This window comes from Arvicola amphibius, chromosome 9 (assembly GCF_903992535.2).
Source record: "Arvicola amphibius chromosome 9, mArvAmp1.2, whole genome shotgun sequence".
NCBI classification, from domain to species: Eukaryota; Metazoa; Chordata; class Mammalia; order Rodentia; family Cricetidae; genus Arvicola; species Arvicola amphibius.
The window spans coordinates 120,385,327-120,409,757 of NC_052055.2; the positions used below are offsets into that span (position 1 = coordinate 120,385,327).

The following is a 24,431-nucleotide window of genomic DNA, read 5'->3' on the forward strand; positions in this document are numbered from 1 at the left end:
AGGCTGACCTCTGGAATACACTCAACACACGTGCACTCTGTCCTCTTTCCTTCCCAAAGAATTCGAAAGGAACGGTTCTCTGGGCAGAAGGGAATCAGGTCTCTCCACAAGGGATGGGTTCTGCACTCCTACAGCAACGGGGCTCCCCTTGCTCTCATCTCCAGTGGCACCGGCGACACATCAACTGGCACACTTCTGTGACCCCAGCATCAGGAGGCAGAGGTAGGAGACGACAGAGGGCCAGGTCTCCCTCGGCCATACACAGGTTCAGGACAGCCTGGGCTACATGAAACTGCCTCAAGAGGTTCTTTAAAATGTGTGGGAAAAGATGGCAGGCAGAAACACAAAAAAACCCACGGCTTTTTTTTTTTTTTTTTTTGGTTATTTTTTGTTTTTCGAGACAGGGTTTCTCTGTAGTTTTGGAGTCTGTCCTGGAACTAGCCCTTGTAGACCAGGGCTGCCTCTGCCTCCCGAGTGCTGGGATTAAAGGTAGCACATGCTACCACTGCCCGGCTTAGCCCCACAGCTTTTAAATGAGGGATGCATCCATTTCTCATGGAATCACTGCTTGTTCGCGACACCCAGGAAGAGAGCTAGAAACACCTCTGACCCAGGGAGAGAGCTGGAAACACCTCTGACCCAGGGAGAGAGCTGGAAACACCTCTGAACCGCAGCTGAGTGAAAGAACTCCCAAACAGGGAAAGCAGTGAAGCCCCCAGAATGGAAACAGTATTGACAGCTCACCAGGTCGCTGCAGTCTATGAGCTGCCAGTGTTTACCTGGGAGACTGTCTGGGAGCCCGAAGCAAAGGAAGGCAAACACACTGAAGCCCAGCTGAGCAACTGGCGGGTTTTATAATTTATTTCTGAGAAATGATATCTTGTTTTCGCAAAGGTAAACCAGACTCAAGATGCAAGCCGCCTTCAGGGCAGACATCCATTACACCCAGCTGTCCAAGATGATGTCAGCAGGGGGCACGAGGTATCAAAACAAACAGAATAAAAAAACAACAGAACTCGATTCCTTTAATGTGTAGTGAGGCACTCAGTGCAGAGTCCAGCGGCACGGCGTGAGGAGGGCCAGCACAGCGGAAGGCCAGCGATAGAGGCTTCTTAACTCAGTCTCTGCAGCACGCGGCTTCCCAGATGGGGTCCAGAGCAGCCTAAGGGAATCCTCTAGACGACTTCAAGACGCCAGCCCCTAGAGTCTCTCATGTCCTTGGAGCATGGCCTTCATGACAGTCTCTTTGCTTTGGAGAGAAAGACAGAGCCATGAATTAGGAGCCTGTGTTTCATCCCCCACATCCCCTTCCACCTTTGCTACCTTCGCTTTGTCTCTGCAACCACCAGAATAAAGGGAGAAAGTAAGCCAGGCTTGAAGCTTGTTCCTGGGGGGAGCTGTGCTGTGGGCTGATGGCCTTGCACAAACCGCCTCCAGCAGCAAGAGGACCCCCACTCGGGACAGCAAGCGAGTCTTTACAGTCAAGACTCCTCTCCAGCACTACACCGCACGAGGTATATATTTAAATATATAAATATAGTGGACAGGCATTCGGGGTCAGCCCAGGACCCCTACGTGAACACAGCGTGGTTCACTCAAGCACAACTAGCTGTGCATCTGGGTGTGATGGACAGCGTGGTTTCTGGTGACAAGGCAGACAGCTCACTACAGAGTGAGATGAACAGTCGGAGAGCACCTTTACACCTCCCAGCAGAAGGCAGCTTCTGCAATCACAAGGACCACAGACTTGGTAAGAAGTCAGATGCACTAGAACCCACTGGGTCACTACTTCATGCAGTCCAATTAACCCCAGAGCTGGCCACCTCTCTCCAACAGTTCCTGTGATGCCACTGTCGCTTCTCTATATGGACGCACGCAGGGGAGCTCCACTGTGCATGTGAGGCCAGCCAACCTCAGGGCCCTTCCTCAGCTGTCCACCTGGTTCTCCGAGACAGTCTCTCATTATGCCCTAAGGCCCACCGAGGAAGCTCCCAGCCAGCCCCAAGAACACACCTTTCCCCACTACCAACACTGGGATTTTAGATGCCACCAGACGCAGCTTTTTATTTTCTTCAAGGCAAGGTTTCTCTGTATAGCTTTGGAGCCTGACCTGGAACTAGCTCTTGCAGACCAGCTGGCCTCGAACTCCCAGAGTTCTGGGATTAAAGGCATGCGCCACTACTGCCCAGCAGACCTAGCTTTTTAAGTAGTTCAGGAATCAAGCTCAGGTAGGCCCCGTGCTCGCAAGCCCTTTACCAACAGCCACCTCCCCGCCTCAGCACCTCAAACTGCACTCTCGTCAGTTAAGGCTGAAAAGGGAAACAGGAAACTCTTAATGACAAGGAAAAGAACAAAAGACAGAGAAGGAAAACAGGGCGAGCAGTGACGATAATATTGCTTCCAGTAATGACCACTCATTGCGATCCTGTGACCACTGTCTCTCCAGACCCAGATCCTTGTTATCCTGTGACAACCGTCTCTTCAGACCCAGATCCTAAATTCTTTTTAGAAAAAATCCCCAAGCATTAAGGATTAAACGAGCATTCAAATGGCACCCAAACATTCGAAGAGAGCCGGCACTTTAATTTAGAGTGCTCTCTAAGCCCCACACTGCAGCCAGCGGAGCTGCTGGTGGCTCTGGCACATCTTTCCCTAACTCAAGACGCGGATTCTTCGGTCTGCCTAGAGAAAACCCCAGAGCTACACTGGCCGTGGACACTGCAGACAGTGGAACTGGCTGCTGGAAGCACTGTCCACGGTGTGTGCATCATGGAGCTGTTTCCTGTGCAGTTACTACCGCGGCCAGAGAGGCCCAGGCCAGTCCAGTCAGCCTCTGCGGAGAACGGGGGAGTAACTTGGGCACCTCGCAGTAGAAGAGAACTTGGGACTTGGGCCCTTCTAACATCAGCTGGGAGTGGCCTGATAAGAAGAACGCGGGTGTGCACTGGGCAACTAAACTCTCATGGGTCCCCACCCTGACAGAGGACACACGCCAGCTCAAAGGTCCTGATCCTGATCAAATCTGGCTCCAGGCCATTGCTCCTCTTAGACAGGGAAGTGAGATGACACAAGCTTCTCGCCACCAGCAGACCCCGGAAGTCTTGCTGTTCTACAGGTTGTGGGCCATGTCTTCTGGTTGGAAAACGAGCATCCAGGAAGCCATGAAGCTTGGCCCAAACATCACTTCCCTTACAGGATCCTCTACGCAGTCCTTTGTGCTGAAGCCGCCAGCACCCTCGCCTTTCTGTCCCTCCAGCAGACAGGAGATGGCTACGGCTCTCCACCCCAGCACCCCTGGAACGCTCCTATGGAGCAAGGGGAAATGAAGAGCAATGGGGTTCTGCCAGCATCAAGGACAGAGGTAAAATTTGTGGGGACTTTACACTGGGCACCAAGTACTAGAGCAGGTTATCAGGGAACCAACAAAGAAACCCTTCCTTCCAAGCTTCAGAACATTCTTGGACAGCAACTGGCTAAGCCATGCTTCCTGCTCAGCATCCACACTGCCTGCCCAGCTTCACACCACGGCTGCCTATGAATCAGCCACAGATTCCTGGCCCTCCTTGAAATAGTTGATACCTACAGTAGGACTAGGAGAGAGCTAAACCGCAAACAAAACACCCAATTCTTGTTAATAGCATTTGCCCTTTTAGGCTGTCCAGCATCTCAGGACTTAGGAGTGCAACCAGGTCACACGCACTGTGGCCAGGTGGTGGTCATGGACAACAGCTCCTGGTTAGTTTTCAATCCCAGGAGGTAGTGATGGAATATGACAGGCATATTCACTCTGCAAAATGGATCTCCACTCAATAATCAATACACCCCACCCAGTAGCCTCCTTGTTTGTTCTGAGTCTTCTGCAGCACCGCCACCAAGAGAAGTGGCTCTCTGCCCCAAGTGTGACAAAGCCACTTAAATCAGTGGTTCTCAACGTGTGGGTCATGACTCCAAGAGACTATTGGAAAATACAGATATTTACATTATGATTCATAACAGCAACAAAATTGCAGTTACGAAATAGCACTGAGAGTAATTTTATCATTGGGGGGTCACCACCACAGGAATAACTGTATTACAGGGTCACAGCAATAAGAAAGCTAAGAATCAGTGATGTAAATGAACATCCCTTCCCCAATCCAAAGTCCTCTGACTAGGAGACGGAACAGATGTGCGCACACACAGGAAAGGACGGCTGAGCCGCCCCCAGCTCTTCCAAGCAGGGCCTGTGTATGCTTCCCCAGGTACTCTCCGAGTCCTGAATCGGACTCACACACATCTTATTTATAACGTGTCAACTCAAGTGGCAGAACCAAGCTGTCTTCAGCAACAGCACCATCTGGTGTCCACATGGCAAACCATCTGACGTTTTCTGTCACAGCTTTCTTTACTGCCCTCCAAGGACCAGGGTAGACGCAGGACTCTCGGATGCTCAAACTCCAGCAGCGAATCCTAACTGAGCCCTTCCCACTGTGGTGCTCTGAACTCCCTTTACTTTCCCATTTCTAGTCCCCAAGTTCTCCCCTAAAAACACCTGATGCAGTTCAGAAGTAATGAAGTCCCCTGTTGAGGAGCAGCTCTCAAAACTCACTCACCTTTCCGTTCCCTAAGGAGGAGACTTCGCCGCTCTTTCACTTCCGAGCCCAGATTATCTACCATCTTATTAATGCAGTTGTCCAAAACCAGGGAGTGGGTTTGGGACTCAATGTCTTTTCGGCAAATGGGACACTCTGCTTTCCGCTTCATCCACTCACTGATACAGAAGGAGCAGAAACTGTGGGCGCAGTTCAGGGTGACAGCCTACAACGTGAAAGGGAACACACGAATGACACTTGCCACTCTTACTTTCTCACAGCTGGACCAGGAACAAATCTCCAAGGCCAAAAAGAAAGCCCACCAGTCCCATCTTACAAAGATGCTCTGGGGTGCCGGGCGGTGGTGGCGCAGGCCGGCGGATCTCTACGAGTTCAGTGCCAGCCCGGTCTACAGAGCGAGTTCCAGGACAGCCAGGACTGCTACACAGAGAAACCCTGTCTCAAAAAACAAAAAGATGTTCACTCCCTACCCATTTCTACTCTGTCCTGTTTTCTGCAGTCCTGAGCAACGCTGAGAATTTCCACAGCTAGGAACCATCAGACTAGAAACTGCAGAAACCAATGACCTGTAGTCAGACACTGATCCTCCTGAGACATTCCTCAGAAGGCTAACACATGCAACCTCCTAGAGCTTGCCTCAAACAGGAATCCCTCTGGACACTCACTTTCCTTTCCAAACTCTAAAAGTCTGCTGTTTGACAGCATCACCTTAACACTTTTAGGATAAAATGAACTGGTTACAACTGCTAGAAACTGGGGCTGGAGAGGTGGCTCAGCAGTCAATAGCGCTGGATGTTCTCCTTGAGGTCCTGAGTTCACTTCCCAGCACCCACACAGCAGCTCACAACTGCCTGTAACTCCAGTTCCAGAGGCTCTGACACCCTCATAGCGACATACATGCAGGCAAAAACACCAATGCATATAAAATAATAATAAAGATTAAATTTTTATTTTCTGGTTTTTCAAGACAGGGTTTCTCTGTATAACGTCCCTAGCTGTCCTGGAACTTGCTTTGTAGACCAGGCTGGGGCCTCGAACTCACTGAGATCCGCCTGCCTCTGACTCTCTAATGATTAAAGCGTGTACCACATCACCTAGCCTAATAAAGATCAAATCTAAAAAGTAGTTAAAAAAAAAAAAAACCCAAATGCTAGAAATGAAAACTAAGAGCTGGTGACAAAGCAGCATGCGGCAGCTTGGGGGGGGGGGGGCTCCACTTTCAAAAGGACCCTCAAAGCCCTGAAACATGTTCACTCTGGCCCCTGAATACCCATAGCAACCACACATAATGGCATTCATTGCCTCTTCAAAAAGGCACGCTACAAGCCCACACTGAGCACTGTGCCCGCCCAGAGTTAAGAAAGGACAGCATCAGTGGGCAGCTTTACTCCAATACTGTGTGGCCCTGACAGGCTTGCATTGCAGTTAAGATGGTGATCCAAGAGGAACAAAAGCATGGTGAAGACTGCATGACGTAATGAGAAGTGGCTACCTCCAGACATCACCAGGAAATCAAACAGCTCTGGGTTTCGGAACCAAGTTCTCTCTGAGAGGTTCCCCCTTAGCAGAAGCAGCCCTGAAGGCTGGTGCACTGCGCGGGGCGGGGCGGGGCCGGGGGAGGCGGGGCAGCGGAAGCAGCCCGGAAGGCTGGTGCACCGCGGGGCGGGGGCACTACTCACACTCACCTCGATGAAGTACTCGGAGCAGATGATGCACTGGAGCTCGTTCTCCAGCACGTCGTTCACATGGCTCAGAACCTCCTCCTTCTGGGCTTGCACCTTCTCCTTTTCTTCCTGCAAAGACACAATGCCACCCAGTCAACCAGAATGCAGGACTAGACGAGAGCAAGGTTAGTCTAGTGGAGCAGGATCCGGAGGGACTGCCTTCTGGGGTGAGCGGAAACTAGGTCACCAAGAGCTGTCTCTGACCACAGAACGCTAGCTCTGCCTTCCTCTCCCCATTCCCGTTGAAAACTAGCCTGCAGCGTGATGTGACGACAGCAGGAAGGGGGCAGCCCTTAGGTGGCTAGGGGGACTGCGGGACAGGACAGTGGCCTAGGACAAAGCCTGCAGGAGCTGGCCCTGTTCTTCTCCCATGTGAAGACATAGCGAGCAGGTACCATCTGTGAACCAAAAGCACGGTCCTTGCCAGACTCCACACCGGCCAGCACCTCCTTGCTAGGATCGGAACCCGAGTCCTCCGAAAAGCAACAAGTGTCCTTAACCACTGAGCACCTCGTCAGCCAGCTCGGAGGCCTTTTAAGCCCCGGGTTTTAAAATACATGGTAAAGCAAAGTGACAGCAAGTGGGACTAGAAACGGGAGATCAAGAGATTGCGCGGAGGTGGGGCTGGAGAGAGGGCTCAATGGTGAACAGCACTGGCTGCTCTTCCAGAGGACCGGGGTTCGATTCTTAGTACCCACAAGGAAGTTTACAACTGTCTATAACTCCAGTTCCAGGGGATCCAGCACCTTCTTCTGGCCTCTTCAGGTGCACACACGTGGTGCAAAGACATGCAGGCAAATTACTTGTATATATAAAATAATAAAAAAAATAGTTTAAGAGAAAATAAATTCAAGGTCATTTTTGGCTACACATAAGTTTTAGTTTGAGGACAGCCTACACTATGAGGCCAACCTCCAAAAATAAATAAATATAAATAAATAGATAAATAAATAAAAAACAGGTGAGAGCGCCAAAGTGGGGTGGTGTGTGACAACAATCCTGCTAGATAGATTACTGGCCAGCCTGTGATACACAGTAAAGTCCTGTCTCAGAAAACACACTCAATGGACTTAAAGAGGCTGCAGCTCAGAACAGAGCTGCCCAGAAAGCCTAGCACCTAGTCTATCCCTAGCACCCACCACCGCCACCAAAAAAAAAAAAAAAAAAAAGGTTCTGATCTAAACAAGACAGGGACACCAAATCTGTTAGGGAGAGTCTCTTCCTTTTTTTCCTCAGCTTCGGTTCTGAACCTGGAGTAGGGGAGGATACAGTCTGACTGACTCACACGCTCATTTCTGCCTAGAAACTGACCTGTGGACTGGCCGCCCATAGGGCTGCTCAGCTTGGCCTATATGTCATTTAAAAACACATACAAAATCTGAACTTGTACACAGATTGAATCAAATGATTACTCATAAATACATATTTTAGGATTACACAAGCTTAAAAAAAACTTGACAATATTTGAAAACTGGGGTATTCCATCACTTAAACATCTGGATTTCTGCTTACTATGCAGAAGTCAGCTCTGACAAGCCCGGGCTTGCGTTTCTGGCTGTGACTGACTGGGCGGAAAGCACTGCCTTCTGGGAGGGCCGGGAAGCAGCAGGGCCTCACAGCTACTCCAGCGCTCAGCCTCTTCACTCACTCTTATTATGGTCTGGCCCTGGTAGGCATTTGCTTGTAATTTATAATTTAAAAGTTCTGCTGGGCGGTGGTGGTGCATGCCTTTAATCCTCGCGTGTAGGAGGCAGAGGCAGGAGGATCTGAGTTCAAGGCCAGCCTGGTCTACAGAGCGAGTTTTGGGACAACTAGAGCGTCATGAAGACAACAGTCTTGGGGGAAAAATAACAACAAAGAGTTCTATGGACTTGATGGGGAAGACACATCCTGAAAGAGCCCCACAGAGGGCAGAGGGCTGGATGCAGGGTGCAGGCCTCCTCCCGGCACGTAGCTTCTGAACACGGAAGAAAGCAGGTGCTGCCCTGTGGACTGAGAACGTCACAGGTCCTCTCCCAGGGAAGGAACAGCCACCTGTCTATTCACCACGGCAACTGTGCCCTCGGGATGCCCAGCTGCCTGTGCCAATGCTAAGCTGCCCTCGTCTGTCCAGTACCTTGGTCTGCTCCAATTCTTTGTTCTTGGCTTGAATGATTTTCTCAAAGTCCTTCTTGCTGCGGTTTAGCTCTTCCATTAGAGCCCGATGCTGCAGAAACAGCAGGCAAGCCGTCAGGACGAGCGGGGTAATACTCTCTCGTTAGCCACACACTTGTGCGTCCTCCCTCTGTCAGTGACTTTGCTTTGGGGACCAGTGATGACAACTTCAAAAACAGCTTGCTTTCCTTCAGGACAGATTGGTCAGGATGGGACGGGGAGGACAGCAAGTGTGTTAGCCCTTTGGAACTAACCTGGCCAAGGTCCGGCATGCCCACACCAAATGTCAACAGGTTCTGCAGCTATGAAATGTAATTACGGGTTGGGATGTGACCCAGTCATAGAGCACATACTAGTGTGCATGAAGGCCTCGGCTTGACACTGAGCGAGCAAAGGAGAGGACACAGAAGGATACGAGGAAGGAAAGAGGGAGAGGGGAGAAGAGAAAGAAAGCTGAGTCCCTCCATGCATAAGTACAGCGTATACTTAAGACCCTCACCTTGAATACTCTTTAAAAGAAGTAGAATAGAGGTGTCTCTCTGCAGATAATTTCAAGAAACAATCTCAGGGCTGAAGAGGCAGCTAGCATTTACTTAAAAGCAGCATGCTGCTATATATGTGGGCCCGAGTTTGATCCCCAGCCCCCACGTCGGGCAGCTCACAATCTCCCGTAGCTCTAGCTTCAGGGGATTGGATGACCGCGGTCTCCAAGGGCACTGAACTCACATGCCATACCTCCACATACAAACACATATAAAAAAATCAAAACAAATCTTTTTTAAGAAATTGAAGAAAGAAACAAACGTGTCAGTGTGTGGTTCCCTAAAAGCCATGGTCTGCATCTTAACCACTAATTACGTCTATGTTCCAGAACTGTCTCATCTATAAAATAGGAAAACAAGTGACCCTACCACCAGAGTTGGCAAGAAAATAACAAACCTGAAAAGCATTCAGAAGAGGGTTTAAAGCCTGTCAGAGTGTACGTCCCCCACCAGTCTGGAAAAAAGAGCACCTTCACAGGATAGAGCACACCAGCTGAGCGGGGCATGGCCCTCAAGCACCTGTCAGACTGGCCAGGCACCTCATGACGTGTGTTCTCCCGTGTTAGAGCAGGAGAGATGCTGGGGTCACAGGGAGCTCTGTGACTGACACAGATCTTCTGCGGGGCAAAACCTGACTCTTCTAGCTGGTTTCAGACTTCTAAGCGCTAGTTTAAAACCTCTCCAGGGGGCCAGGGAGACGGCTCAGCAGCTAAGGGCATCTGCGGTGCAAGCCTGATGACCGAGTGTGATTCCTGGAACTCACACGGAGGAGGAACCAACTCCCGAAAGCTGTCCTTCACACACACTGGCACATGAGTGTACACACACACTTTTTTTTTTAAATGTGCTGATTTATTTCTAAAGATCTGTTTTTATTTTTAATTAGTGTGTTTGTATGAGTTTAAGTCACATATGTAGGGTACCGTGGGAGGCCAAAAGAGACCTCCAGTCTCTGGAGCTAGAGTTACAAGGGGTCGAGAGACCTCTAATGTGTGTGCTGGTGACCAAACTCAGGTCACGTCTCCAGCGCCCACAGGTGAGTGCTTAAACCCTCACACACTAAGCAAAAAAATACAAACACTCAAATGGGAACAATGTCTGCCCTTTCACCCTATACAATAGATAAGCTCAAAAAAAAAAATTCCAAAGATATAATTTTTGCCTAATTATTTCCAAAGCTATTTGTGCACCTCCCCATAAAGAAACCAAGACAGCCTCTTCGCACTGACTGCTAGCAGCACAAGTACTGTGCTGCCCGAGGAGGGCTAACCAACTTATTAACCTTTTAACTAAATTTCCACCAAACTACTGACCATAATCAAAGCTCAAAGACAAAGCAAGGGTTTTAGTTGTTTGTTTTTGAGATAGGGTCTTGCTATGTAGACCAGGCTGGCCTTGAACTCACAGAGATCTACCTGCCTCTGCCTCCCAAGTGCTGGGATTAAAGGTGTGTGCCACTGTGTTCAGCCGAAGCAAGCAGTAAAGACATACAAGAGCACATAGAGGTAGTCACAGGGTTCAATGACGTGAGAAGCAGTCTAGGCGACTGGATGCTGTACGTGTCCCTATTTTGTTAAGTGGATGTTTTTGCGTCTGACTGTACATTCTCAAACTGACCTAAAATGACTGCAATGTTCTTGAATAGTTTCTGGATGCCACAGTGCAGGGATGGTGAGGTACAAAGGGCCACAAAGGCCCGTAAAGGCCCAAGCCTTAGCTAATATCTCCCCCCTCTGTTCCCCTCACTATTCCAGAGAGCTTCCGAATTTCTACAGGCTGTTGGCTCCATCGTCACCAGGGCAGCTTCTGCTGGATGAAGACCTACGTTTCCACGCTGAGAGCTGGTGTGTATCTTAGGCTGCAAATCTCCAGCCTGATGGGGTGACCATCTGCCACCTGCTCTGTTTGCAGACTGGAGACCACAGAGCAGTGAGCGCAGAGGCAGCTAGTGGCCACGTGCTGCCTAGCTGTTCCCCACTCACCAACCACCACAGCCTCTGGAAGTGGGAGAGTAGGTTACCTCCTGCAGAGCCTGGACCAGCTGCTGCTTCAGGTGCTCTTCTCCTGGCTCTTTCTCCAAACCCTGAAAAGACAAACAAAATGGAAGGTCTCCCTGCAGCCAAGCAGGAAAGGGAACAAAATCCCGCAAAACAAGCAGGTGTGACAAGGAACAGCATGGGGCAGGAGCAGGCGGAAAACCCCCATTTTACGGAAAGCTGTTGTCAGCACAGGATTTGAACAGTGTTACTTGCTCAACCACTGCATACTTCGGACTGTCAGCTGCAAGCCACCAGCTGAGTGGCTCTGAAAACAACGGGGTGACAGACTAAGCTTCTTCTATTATCTAATGCCATGATACCCAAATGGCTGAAACTGAAAAATGAGCCACAAATACAACCCCCACCCAGGCCAGCACCCACAGCATTTCCACAGTTTATCCCTCCACAGTGACCACCCTCTATGAGCCAATTTCTGCCCTTGCCTGAGACTCTGTTGCCTTTCCTATGCTAGCCATTCAAACTGCCCCTCATCTGTGGCGGCTTCTCCCGCACAGCCTCTGAGAGCTTGCTGCCTTAGGAATTACCTACAGGGTGGGCATTTTGAATCATTCATGATTTAATGCACCACCCTGAAAATTATTCTTCCAATATGTTTATGGGCAGCATATCTCGTCACAACAAGATAAATAACTCAGTGATTATAAACAACATTTACCATTTTAATGCCACGCAGAATCCCAAAGACAGCGTCAGGCGATGAGGTGCTCCAAACACTGAGCATGGAGCAGGGGCAACAGCTTCTGGAGCGGTGGCAGGCCAGACTACACCAAGGGCAGAGGGAGATGCGGCTAACCCAAAGAACTGGATATGCTTCTCCAAGTCATGCAAACATGACCTGAAGAAATTGCTAACCTAGCCTCTTCTGTCTTTAACCTTCTGCCCCAGAGAAAAGACTTTGCAGCTGCATCTTTAGTGCACAGCATGGCCACAAATGCTAGTCCCAGGCGCGATGGCTTCTGAAGGGACTATCCCTCCGAGAACTCTGCTCAGTGAAGGTGTGACAGGCTGAGCAGCAGACCCCACCCTCTGTAACTGACAGGTGTCTGGGCTGGACAGGGGAAGCAGAAGGTATGCCCACCCACCACGCATGTTCTGAAGGCACCTGCGTAATCCACGGCTTTTGCTAATCCTACCAGCTCAAGGAGACAGCAGAGATCAGAAAGAAACCTATAAATTCTTCAGAAACGAGACAACACTACTACAGGCTGCTCCTTGCCCTGCCAGGCTCAAGCAAGATAAAAACACCTTTCACTGCAGCTGTGACGGCCCTTCTTGATTCCAAGCCAACCAAAGGGAATTCTTGACATTCACCATCACCTGGACGGTGGGGGTGGGAACGACAAGGGCCCTGCCATATGGGAACTGACATTTTAAGCAGGAACAGGATCAGCTCCACCAGAAGCTTTATGCACAAGCCTGTCATCTAAGTAAACCATTTGGAGATGAGACCATACTTGGGCCCACCCCCGTACCACTCAGACACTTTTATCTTCTAGTAAAGGATGGTGGCTTATTGTTCGGCCAGTTGTGTGCCTGTCCATGGAGAAACAAAACCACCCACCCCCGGTGGCTAGAGCTGACCTCACAGCCAACAAGCTGTCACGTACAGAACAGTTAACAAGCTGATCTGCACTTGCTCTTGTCTACACAGAGAGCAAAGAAAGGAGTCCTAGGGACATTACACTTCTGTGGTAACCTGGTCTTTACCCAGCTTCTTCCTAAATTTATTTTGGATCTGAAACACCTCAGTTTCCGATCAGAAATCAGTTATATCCCAGCCGGCTTTTGTGTTACCTTGCTCATCTTGGTACCCTGACTGGCTCCTGATCTCATCAGTGTGCTGAAATCTTAAATCTTTCCAAAACTTCATCTTGGTTTTCTGCTCCCATTCTGTCTCCAAGGCTTGGCATCTGGTGTCTGCTTCAAAGACAACTCTAGCCAAAAGTTCACAAAATGCCTGCTCAGCTGAAGGCACCTCTTGCCTGCTATTGTGGTATATTATTTGTATTTTAATAAATAAATCTGGCCTGAAGCCCAGAGACAAAGCTAAAGCCACTAGATGTCAGGTAATGGTGACACACACCTTAAATCCCAGGATTTGGGAGACAGAGTCAAATGGATCTCTGTGAGTTCAAAGCCACCCTGGGCTACACAAGATCAATGTAAAAAGAGATCCAGGTGGTGGTGGCTCACACCTTTAATCCCAGTCCTAGGGAGTCACACGCCTTTAATCCCAGCACTAGAGGGAATATAAAATGGGAGGAGAGGCTCTGATTGCTTAGCCTGCGGTTGCCCAGCCTTGGTAGAGGTTAAGACTTCCCAGTGGCTTGGCTGCTTTGCTTTTCTGGTTTTCAGGTAGAGTCCCAATTTCTGTCTCTGGGTTTCTATTATTCGTGCTACAGCCTGCTAGCTCTGTTGTACCTGGAGATGATGCTCCTCTTCCTGGAAAGTCTTCTCCAGCTGCTCCATTCTTGCTTGCTGCTGAGCCTGCTCTGCATACAGCTGAGACTGTAAGTCTTGCAGTTCCTTCTCCATCCTGACGATTTTCTTGGAGCTCCCCTTTCGGGTCTGCCTCTTCACATTTAGGATGGCTATCTGTTTCTCGTGCATCTGTGTTTTCAGCCTCAGAATCCTGGACATAGTCACCTTAAACAGCTCTAAGCTGCTCTGAGATGCTGAAGGGCTGGAGGCCTTCTGCTGCTTCGGATAAAGTTCAATGACCTTTGAGAGAGTAGGGCATGCTTGAGTCCCAGTGGTCTTGTCACTTGCCCCAAGAGAAGTCAACTTAGGACACAAATATCCCAAGGGCTGACTTGCTGCTTCACCTTTTCCGCATACAGTCACTGGCTCAACAGTTTTACAAGAGACCGCAGGTACTTTGCATTTGAGAGCTGAGGGGCCTTCAGCAGCAGGCCCCTCTAATCCATCCAAACTGAACTTCCTTTTAGTTCTCAAGTCTTCATTTTTCCTCCCTGTCTGGGCATTCTTTGGGGCGAGGCAGGGAGACAGCGCCCCCCAGTCTTCTTCAATGACTTCGTATTCATACTCTGCGCTCCCCTTATTGTCCAGCGGCACTCCAAGCTGGATGTGGTCTCCCTTTTGGATGCAATAAACCTGTAATGGCGCCAGCCGCTCCCTGTTCAGCCAAACACCATTCAGACTCTAGGGGAAATGAAAGGAAAACAAAATAAGCTCATGCTTTTCCTCCTCTTAATGGAATTTCTCTCTTGCTGCTATGAAACCTTCTGCCTTTTCAGAGGGAAAACCCTGGAGAACAAATGGAAGCAAAAGGTTCATAAACCACCATCCTTGGAAAGAGCCCTGCGCGCGCGCGGTGCTTTGGCTTCCTGCCTATATTTCACATTCATGCCTCCGCAGAGAACCGCCTGTGTAACGGGCAAGAATCACCTTACTCAAAACACGCAAGGCACTAAAGAACACTGAACTCAATCACTCCTATTGACCTAAACTCCAGACAATGATTCAAGAGCGGAAAGAATGCAAACCACAAGGCAGGAGTCACCTATGTTCTGCACGTGGGCCCTCCACATACTGAACAAGCACAGCACTTCCCAGTATACAAAACCAATACTTTGTACTGGGAGAGTCAAACTGTAGGTGGGACCTGGGCCGAGTAACACCAGCAGCAACTGTCTACGTGTACTACAGTGTAGCAAACAGACCTTATTGTTATTTTGTTTATGGTCTCACTGTGTAGTCCTGGCTGGCCTGAAACTTGCTTTGCAGACCAGGCTGGGCTGGAATTCAGAAATCTGCCTGTTTCTGCCTCTTCAATGATAGAATTAAAAGTATGCACCACCACACCTGGCCTCATTTCTTAAAAAAAGATTTATTTTTTAAATTATGTGTGTGCATTTGAGTGGCAAGTGCCCAGAGAGGCCAGAGGACCCCTACAGCTGGAGTTACAGGTGGCTGTGAAGAGCTGAGGTGGGTGCTGGGAACTGAGCTCAGGTTCCCTCCAAGACCAAGGTCTCTTACTTCTTGGAACTCAGCAATCAGGCTGCCCGGGCAGTGAGCTCGAGGAACTCCACTTCTCCCCACCTCCCCAGCCCTGCAGTTACAGACACCCACCGCCACACACAGCTTTTCACTGGGGATTTGAAGTCGGGTCCTCACACCTGCTTGGCAATCTCCCTAGTCTCTGCTTCGTTTCTTTGAGACAGTCTGGCTACAGAGCCCAGGTCGGTGTGGGATCCGCTCTACCCTCCTAGTTCCGGGACTACAGGCATATATCAGCATGGCCGGCAACTTGCCTTCGTGCCTTCTCATTCAGTATTATGTTTGTAAGACGTCCTCATGTTCAATACAGAAGTGTTCACTGTGGAACTCATCCTCCGTACATTCTACTGTGGGTGGACGTTACAATGTCTCCTAGAGACAGCAATTGTGCCCTGAGCTGCATGTATCAGATGTTCAACTGAATGAGTTACATATTTTCAAACTCCTTGTGTCAAGCCACCTTCCCTCTAAAAGAAAAGACAGCTGTACTTGTTCCTTATCTTTGCCAGAGTATTCCCTTGTGATTTTGATTTGCATTTCCCTAATCATTGAGTTCCAACAACTTCTCATGTTACACTCTTTCTGTGATGCACCTTTTTAAAAGCTGACTAGAAGCTTTGTACATACACGAGCATACTTCACAGTTACATGCACAGCAAACACTTCCACTCCGGGCTTGTTTTTTTCTTCATGATGTATTTTGAAGACTAGAAACCCTTAACTTTATTATACTACCATTAATTTTTGTTGTTGTTTTGTTTTTTTGAGACCGGATTTTACTGTAGCTATCGAGTCTGTCCTGGAACTAGCTCTTGTAGATCAGACTGGCATCAAACCCACAGAGATCCACTTGCCTCTGCCTCCCAAGTGCTGGGATTAAACACGTCCATCAAATATTTTTAGCCCCCCACCCCTCTGATGTGAGAAGGGTTTCATAGCTGCTGTTCTGGGATCCCCGTCTCTGCCTGCCAACATGCTGTAGGAACACAGGGATCATAGACACTGGATAGTTCCTATGGCTTTACACGGGTCCTAGGGAGCCAAATTCAAGTCTACCTGCTTGTGTGGCAAGTGCTTTACCTACATCAGAATTTTTTTTTCTCCTTTTCCCCTCTGGCTTTTCAAGACAGTTTCTTTGTGTAACAGCCCAGCAACTCTGGAATTAGCTCTGTAGACCAGGCTGGCCTCAAACTCAGAGATCCACCTGCCTCTGCCTCTGCCTCCCGAGTGCTGGGATTAAAGGTGTATGCCACCACCACCTGGCAGAATTCTTAAAAAATATGCCAGAGCTGGAGAGATGGCTCAGGGGTTAAGAGCACTGGCTGTTCTGGCTGAGGACCCAGGTTCAATTCCCAGCACCTATAAGGAGGTTCACAACTGTCCATAGTTCCAGATCCAGAGAATCTGATTCCCTCTGGCTTTGCCCAGGTGTTGTGATCCAGCTGCCCTCACTCCCCGTGACTGACAGGGGAACTTCCTTGTGGTCTGTAATTGACAAGGATGTTTGTGTTCTTTCTGGCTGAGTCTCCACAGAAGCAGTAGAGGTATAAAAGGTTGCTGGGCAAAATAAAGGTTGCTGTTCTTCCACCTGAAAAGAAGCCTCCAGGTCTCAATCCCAGCACCTCCCCCTCCTCCCCCCCAGTCTCGGTTATCCAGGCTGCGCTGGCTGCAGCACCCGGGCACACAAGGACAGAGTACCTGTACACAGAGACCAAAACCCAAGTGTGCCAGATGAGGGCTAGAGCGGCAAACAGAAGCCAGGGCCACTCTGGTTGCTGTGACCCTAGCAGGCCTGAAAGGGAATTACTCCACGCAATGAGACTCACCCAAAAAAAACATGTTCCTAGGACTTGAGATGCCAGAGTCTACGGCACAAAGGAGAAATCACCAAGGAGCAGATGTGTTTGAGGCTAGCCTGCATTACATAACAACACCCTGCCATGGTCTGTTTCCACTATGTTCCAGGAGTTTGAATGTTTGCACTTAAGGTGCTTCCTAATGCTGGGCTCTATACTTCCCGCTAGACTGATCAACTGCTTCCTAACTGCTGGGCTCTACACTTCCCGCTAGACTGATCAACTGCTTCCTAATGCTGGGCTCTATACTTCCCGCTAGACTGATCAACTGCTTCCTAATGCTGGGCTCTATACTTCCCGCTAGACTGATCAACTGCTTCCTAATGCTGGGCTCTATACTTCCCGCTAGACTGATCAACTGCTTCCTAACTGCTGGACTCTGTATACTTCCTGCTAGGCTGATCAATTTAGTTTGTTTAAAGGGAGGTGAAGGGACAGCTCAGCGGTTCAGAGCGCTTCGCCTTTTCCAGAGAACCCTAACGCAATTCCCAGCACCCACATGGGGCACCTCGCCATTGCCTGCAACTCCAGCTCTGGAGAACCCAAACCTCTCTTCTGGCCTCAAGCACCTGTGCACAAATGTGCATACAATACACACAGATGCACATACATGTAAATAATACAATAATAAGCCGGGCGGTGGTGGCGCACGCCTTTAATCCCAGCACTCGGGAGGCAGAGGCAGGCGGATCTCTGTGAGTTCGAGACCAGCCTGGTCTACAAGAGCTAATAAAGAAATATTTAAAGCAGGAAAACACTATTCAAAGTCAAATGTTTCTGAGAATACCAACAGTTAAGGTTTTTTTTTCTTGCTTTATTTTTTATGAGCATTAGTATTTTGCCTGTGTGAGGATGTCAGATCCCCTGGAGCTTGAGTTACAAATAGTTATGAGCTGCCATGTGAGTACTGGGAACTGAACCTGGGTCCCTTTCGAGGGGCCTGTTTCCACAGAACTATGGTCTACTGTCTGGAAGAGGAGCCATGGCTCCACTCCATACACTCCCTTTGAGGTAGCAATCACTCAGGGTATCCATTACCTTGCACAGTCTAACTTCCTGCAGCACACAGAAGTGCTGTGCCCTCGAAAGAGAACAGGTGGGCGTGGCTAGTTTTTAATATTTTACGAGGACAACTATCAGGTTAAGAAAAGTAAATCTGGGATTATAGATATGTGCCACCTTTAAACCCAGCACTAGGGATGCAGAGGCAGGTGGATCTCCATCAATTCAAGGCCAGCCTGGTCTACAGAGCAAGCTCTAGAACATTCAGAGCCACAAAGAGAAACCCCTGTCTCGGAAATCCAAAATAAAGAAAGAAAAGGAAAAATTGAAATAGCCCAGAGGGCTGGAGAGATGGCTCAGGGTCACGAGCATCACATCCTGTGCAGCTCCCAGCACCCACACTGAATGGCCCACAGCAGCCTGTAACTCCAGGGCCACGGGGACCTGGCTAGTCTCTGCTGGCTCCTGCACTCACGTTCACACACACACACACACACACGCACACGCACACGCACACGCACACGCACACGCACGCACGCACACACGCATGCACACACGCAAAGCACATGGGAGTAAAACTCAGCCAGGCAGTGGTGACACACACCTTTAACCCCAGCACTAGGGAGGCAGAGGCATGCAGATCTCTGTGAGTTTGAGGTCAGCCTGGTCACTCATGGCTACACAGACAAACCCTGTCTCAAAAAACCAATCAAACAAAATCCATAAAACTCAAAATGAATCATTAGGCTCACGTGAGCTCCTGTACCTCGTTGTCCATAATTGTCCACTGTCCCTCAGGATTCTGTTTCAAAACACAGTGGTTCCGAGAGATCATCAGGGGGCAGACCTTGGATATCAGCTGGTAGGTAACGCCAAATCCTCGTCCTATCGTCACCTGAAAGACAGGGGTAATGTAAGAGACAAAGCAGTCACTCCGCTAGAAGGGAGGTTCTTTGCCATCTTACCGACCAGCAGCACACGCGGGTCCTGACCGGTTCATCTGCTGCTGTGCCCCCTCCTCAGCTGCCACAGGGAGCCACAACAGAGGAAAAGGGCAAGAAGCTGTGCTAAGAGAACCCTGAACCATGGAGAGCTGGAGAGAAGGCTCGGTAGCTGAGAGCACTGGCTGCTCTTCCGGAAAACCCAGGCTTGTTTTCCCAACAGCCGCATGGAGACTCAAAACCATCCATAACCCCAGTTGCAGGAGATCTGATGCCCTCTTCCGGTATATATCACCACCTGCCCCCACAGCCAGGCACCAGATATGTATGTGCTGCACAGACATACATGTAGTCAAAACAATCATACCCACAAAAAAAATAAAGAAGAGTTACTATGAACTCTCAGGCTAGCACAACCCTGAACCAGTAAGACAAGGATTTCTTGATGTGGGACAATGCTCTTGTACACTGTAAAGATTTGTCACTTGCATTGGTTTAATAAAACACTGATTGGCCGCCAGTAGCCAGGCAGGAAGTACAGGTGGGGCAACCAGACTAGGAGAATTCTGGGAAGAGGAAAGGCAAAGATGCAGTCACCAGCCAGATGCAGGGGAAGCAAGATGAGATGCCTCACTGAGAAAAGGTACTGAGCTACGTGGCTAAACATAGACAAGAATTATGGGTTAAGTTGTCAGAGCTAGCTAATAATAATCCTGAGCTAACAGACTAAACAGTTTATAGTTAATGTAAACCTCTCTGTGTTTCTTTGGGACTGAACGGCAAGCTCCCACCTACAGTTTCTTCCCTCACCTTCCCATCAATTCATCTTCAGCACTGCCGTTAAATACATAGGGACTTTTAAATGTCCAACGTGGCATCCTTTTCTCTGCAATTCTTCCAGCTGGCCCTGGGTATGCCCTAGGTTCATCAGGGAATCTCCCATCTCCTTCTACGCATCGTGAAGTACCCAAGTCACCGATCCTGGCCCTCTAGTTCCAGCCATTGTACCTGAACTCCCACGGCCTGAGTTTGTCATCTCAACCCGTCTATGAGAGAACTCCTGGTTTAGTGTTACAGATGTTATTTAAGAAAAAGAAATTTAAGTTCTTCTACAAAGTCATGTATGCTTTTCCAGTTCTAGGCATGGCTGCTGATGGGCGGCACCGGCCTTCACAGCGCTCCAGCACACTGCCAAGGCGTCCTACCTGAGAAATGACTACATTCTCCATCCTCCCCTCCTGCAAGATTACCATGCTGTCTCTTTCTCTACCTGACTAGCTGGCAACTGTGGATTCAATGGCAGGACCTGACACTGCTTCTGTTCATCTTCATCTATTAGTTCAGCCTTGCACGCTGCCTTCTTAAGACTTAACCCTTTGATCTGCCATCAGAGACATACACCATGTTCCTTTAGCGTTAGTTTCCACGAACCTGATATGGCACTTGATGTTGTACCTTCGACCAAGACATAAGAAAATAAAATAGGGGGCTGGAGAGATGGCTCAGCGGTTAAGAGCATTGCCTGCTCTTCCAAAGGTCCTGAGTTCAATTCCCAGCAACCACATGGTGGCTCACAACCATCTGTAATGAGGTCTGGTGCCCTCTTCTGGCCTGCAGGCATCCACACAGATGGAATATCGTATGTATAAATAAATAAATATTTAAAAAAAAAAAAAAAAAGAAAATAAAATAGGGTCTGGAGAGATGGCTCAGAGGTTAAGAGCACTGGCTGATCTTATTAACTCATAACTTATTTTAACCCATAATACTTGTCTGTTGGCCAATCAGTTTATAATTAACGTAGACCTCTGTGAGTTTCTATGGAACTGAACGACTGCAGGACTAGGTGGGACAGAAACCTCAGACAACAGCTCTGTTTCTGAAATAACCAGTAAGTACTCTAACCGTTCCTTCCCATTTTCCAACCCACAGATTCATGAAAACCAAACACAAGAGAAGAACACAAGCAAGCAAAAGACACAGCTTTTCTTTGCAGGACTGAAGTAGCTCGCCTGCATTAACCTCTACACATCTGAGCTTACACCCACATCTCTAGACTAGTTTACAAAGTTTAAAGACACCCATTCAGACAGATAACCTACCAAAGGACTCCCTTGGATACAATATGAAGATCCCACCGTGTTTTGTAATTTTATCTGTGAAAACTGAAACCGAGGGAACTGAGAAGGCGGGGAATTAGCTCACCTCAGCTGATGGCTGCCAGCACACCTCCTGAGACCTGTGCAAACAACCCGCAAACCCACGTGCGCTATTCACCTGAGAACCATTCCGGAAGACCTCACTCAACCTGACCTCTGTGCAACTTCCTACACTCGGCAGGCCACGCTCCAAATGCTGCCGACAACCTGACTTTGGCATCATCACCAGGCGGGCTTTTCTTACACACAGCCACCCCCCTACAGGGGTCACTCCTGACACTGCCTACAGCATTCTCTTGGTTTGTTAGGGTCCCTCTCCCCTTCAAGTTGATTCCACACAAATCTACGGAACAGTACTAAACATCTCGAGGAGAGCTCTGTAGACGAAAAGGACCTTAAATGTAAAAATAAGTGGCTCTCTAATGCCTGCTAATTTAAAGCCGGGCCTGCTCTAGAATAATGTTAAACAAGCCACACCTTAGCCAACCCAGATGTTCATGGACTCCTTCGCTGTATAAATCCTCTTTTCCTGTATAAATCTTCTTTTCCTGGTTCAAACCATAAACTCCAAGAGCAGAAACTACATTTGAGAATATACAGCTTCTCAAAAACAACAACAACAAAAAAAACTGCCAAGACAATGAGTTTAGCTTACATGATGTCTCAGCTGGGATTACTACTGCTGTGATGGCACATCAACAGAAAGCAACTTGGGGAGGAAAGGAAAGATGTCAGGACAGGAACTCAAACAGGACAGGCACCTGGAGGCAGGAGCTGACACAGAGGCCATGGAGGGGTGCTGATTACTGGCTTGCTCCTCGTGGCTTGCTCAGCCTGCTTTCTTATAGAACTCAGGACCACCAGCCCAGGGATGGCACCACCCACAGTGTGCTGGGGCCTCCCCTTCAATCAGCCAGTTCTTACGGAGGCATTTTCTCAATTAAGACTCCCTTCTTCACATAACTCTAGTGTGTGTGTGTGTGTGTGTGTGTGTGTGTGTGTGTGTGTGTGTGTGTCAAGCTGACATAAGACCTCAGCCAGCACACAGGACGACCAACACTCAGTACTGCACACTTTCCAAAGCCCAAAGGGCTCTGAATGACATGCTCAGACCTGACCTGACCCAGTTCTCCTTCCAGAGCTGACCACAAGGATGCGGCCCATGCTTAGCTTTTCGGGTACCAAATCTCACACCTCCCTTCTGTTCATAACTGTGCCTCCCCTTTTTGTGTTTTAGTTTTGCATCAAAGGAGCTAAAGACTCTGTTCAGCTGGCAGAGTGCTTGCCTTCCAAGTATGAGGTTCGATCCCCAGCACCAGCCCTACAAGCCTGCATTATCAAACACTGTAAGCAGTTTCTGGAGAGAATTGCTGACTATCCCTGACCCACTTCGAGGGTGCAACCGTGGTCCACCCCAACGCGCTAATTCTCCTCGGAGGTAAAAGAAGACTTTATTTTTAGATTCATGTTGGAGGATTTTAGGCAAGTCACCCTTAAAAACTCGCGATCACACTCAGAATCAACTCCAGAGAGTACACGCCCTCCGCAACCATCCGGGCAGGTTCACCATGGTCGGGGTTAGTGGGGACGCCTCAGCCTCAGTTTCCCTGTCTGAGTTGAGTCACGGCAAGGCTCCGAGAGACCCTAACGGGGACCGTGCCTACTCTCGGCTCACTGGAGGGTCCCGCGTCCGTTACGGCAGCTCTGGCACGGGGTCGCTCCCGCGCAGCCACCCACCAGCCTGGGCCTCTCAAGCCACGGCCTCGCCTGGCCTCGCGGCGCGGTCCCGCCAGTCCCTAAGGCGGCTCGATCCCGGCTGCCACCTCGGTGCCTCCTCGCAAGCAGGATCCCCGCGGCGGGGCGCCGCTCCTCAGCCTCCCCGCTCCCTCAGCGCCCCCTCCCCCGCCGGGCCGCTCGCCCTCACCTCACTCGCAGCCTCCAGCTGCAACCACTCGCGGTCCATCCCCAGCCGCCGCAAGCACCAGCTCCGGCCGGCCGCGAGCTGCCCCGAGCCCAAAGGGTCGGGCTCGCCCATAGCCCGCTCGGCACTGGGGCAGCGCTCAGCAACCAGCCAAACTCCAGACCGGGGTCCAGCCGCCTTCCCGTGTCCTGGCCCGCACCATAACTAAACAACAGACAGAAGCAATCGCCCGGGGAGCCGAGTCGATGGGAACGCGAGCCCGCCTCTGGGCTGGGAAGGCGGCCAGTGCGCGCGTGCGCCGCGGAAGGAGGGGTGGGCGCGGGCGGGAAGGGCGGAGGTGCGGACCGGGAGGGCGGGCCTAACGCACCTTCGCGGAGGGAGTTCGGTGATCGAAAGTTTCAGGCCTGGCATGGCTACCCGGGGCCTTACAAAGTAAACAATAGGGCTTGGAGGATGGCTCAGCAAGTAAAGTCGCCTGCTACCAAGCCTGGCGACCAGAGTTCCATCCTCAGGCTTCCCCTGCGTGGTGGCTGGAGAAACCCGACCCTTCAGATTGGCCTCTGACCTCCACTTGTGCCCCATGGCGGGTTTATTTGTAAACACAAATACTTAAATAAAAAACTATAATAAATATAAAAATAAGAAACACTACCGCTTTCTTCGGGTTCGTGAGTCTAACGTGACTATCTCCCACAGCCATTACCTTCCACTCCAAAGTTACCACCCCAGGTCTAGCAGCTACCAACTGGAACCTCTTATTTCCATCTCACCCTTTTTTTCTTTGTCAGGGTGTGGTGGAAGTAGAAACAGAAAGATGAAAAATTCCAGGCCGTCCTGGGCTACACAGTGAGTTCAAGGCCAGCCTGGGATAGGAGACCCTATCTACAAAACAAAAAATGCTTTATAACTACATGTTTTTTAAAACTACCACCTACTTTGGGTTTGGGGTGGGAGGTGCTGAAGATTGAACCCAGGGTCAAGAGAATGACAAGGGTGTACTCTGTAGCTGAATTATACCTCCATTCATTACAGCCCACTTTTCAGGAACTTTTAAAACACTGTTCTTTTTTAGTTTTTTTTGTTGTTGTTGTTGTTGTTTGTTTTTTTTCAAAACAAGGTTTCTCTGTAGCTTTAGAGCCTGTCCTGGAACTAGCTCTTGTAGACCAGACTGGCTTTGAACTCACAGAGAGATTCGCCTGCCTCTGCCTCTGCTGGGATTAAAGGCGTGCGCCACCACCACCCAACAACACTGTTCATTTTAAAGTTGGTTTAGTCTATTCCTATTTAGCATCTACTTTTTGCATGACTTCCTTTTGTTACTGAATTTTTAAAAATTGCAGCAGCAAATGAATAGAGACAGCAGCACACGGTTACCTGGGGCTGCGCATGTGAGAGCCGCATGTGAGAGCACACACTGAGTGAAAATGGGCTTGCAGGAACGGGCAGAGGATGCTATCTAA

General features: G+C 49.5%; 1 protein-coding gene across 2 annotated transcripts; it reads right to left on the reverse strand.

Annotated features, from left to right (window-relative positions):
* Nucleotides 1-835: 835 nt before the first annotated feature.
* Nucleotides 836-23,240, reverse strand: Rnf8 (ring finger protein 8). 2 transcript variants are annotated; one of them, XM_038344086.1, is made up of 8 exons: nt 22,975-23,240; nt 18,717-18,845; nt 13,494-14,234; nt 11,033-11,095; nt 8,433-8,522; nt 6,278-6,385; nt 4,593-4,797; nt 836-1,249 (listed from the first exon to the last, which is right to left on the reverse strand). In XM_038344086.1, the coding sequence occupies exons 1-8, from the start codon at nt 23,083-23,085 to the stop codon at nt 1,233-1,235; spliced, it is 1,464 nt and encodes a 487-aa protein (XP_038200014.1). In that variant the 5' UTR covers nt 23,086-23,240; the 3' UTR covers nt 836-1,232. The 2 variants fall into 2 exon arrangements, with proteins under 2 accessions (XP_038200014.1, XP_038200015.1); XM_038344087.1 differs by lacking the exon at nt 8,433-8,522.
* Nucleotides 23,241-24,431: the final 1,191 nt, after the last annotated feature.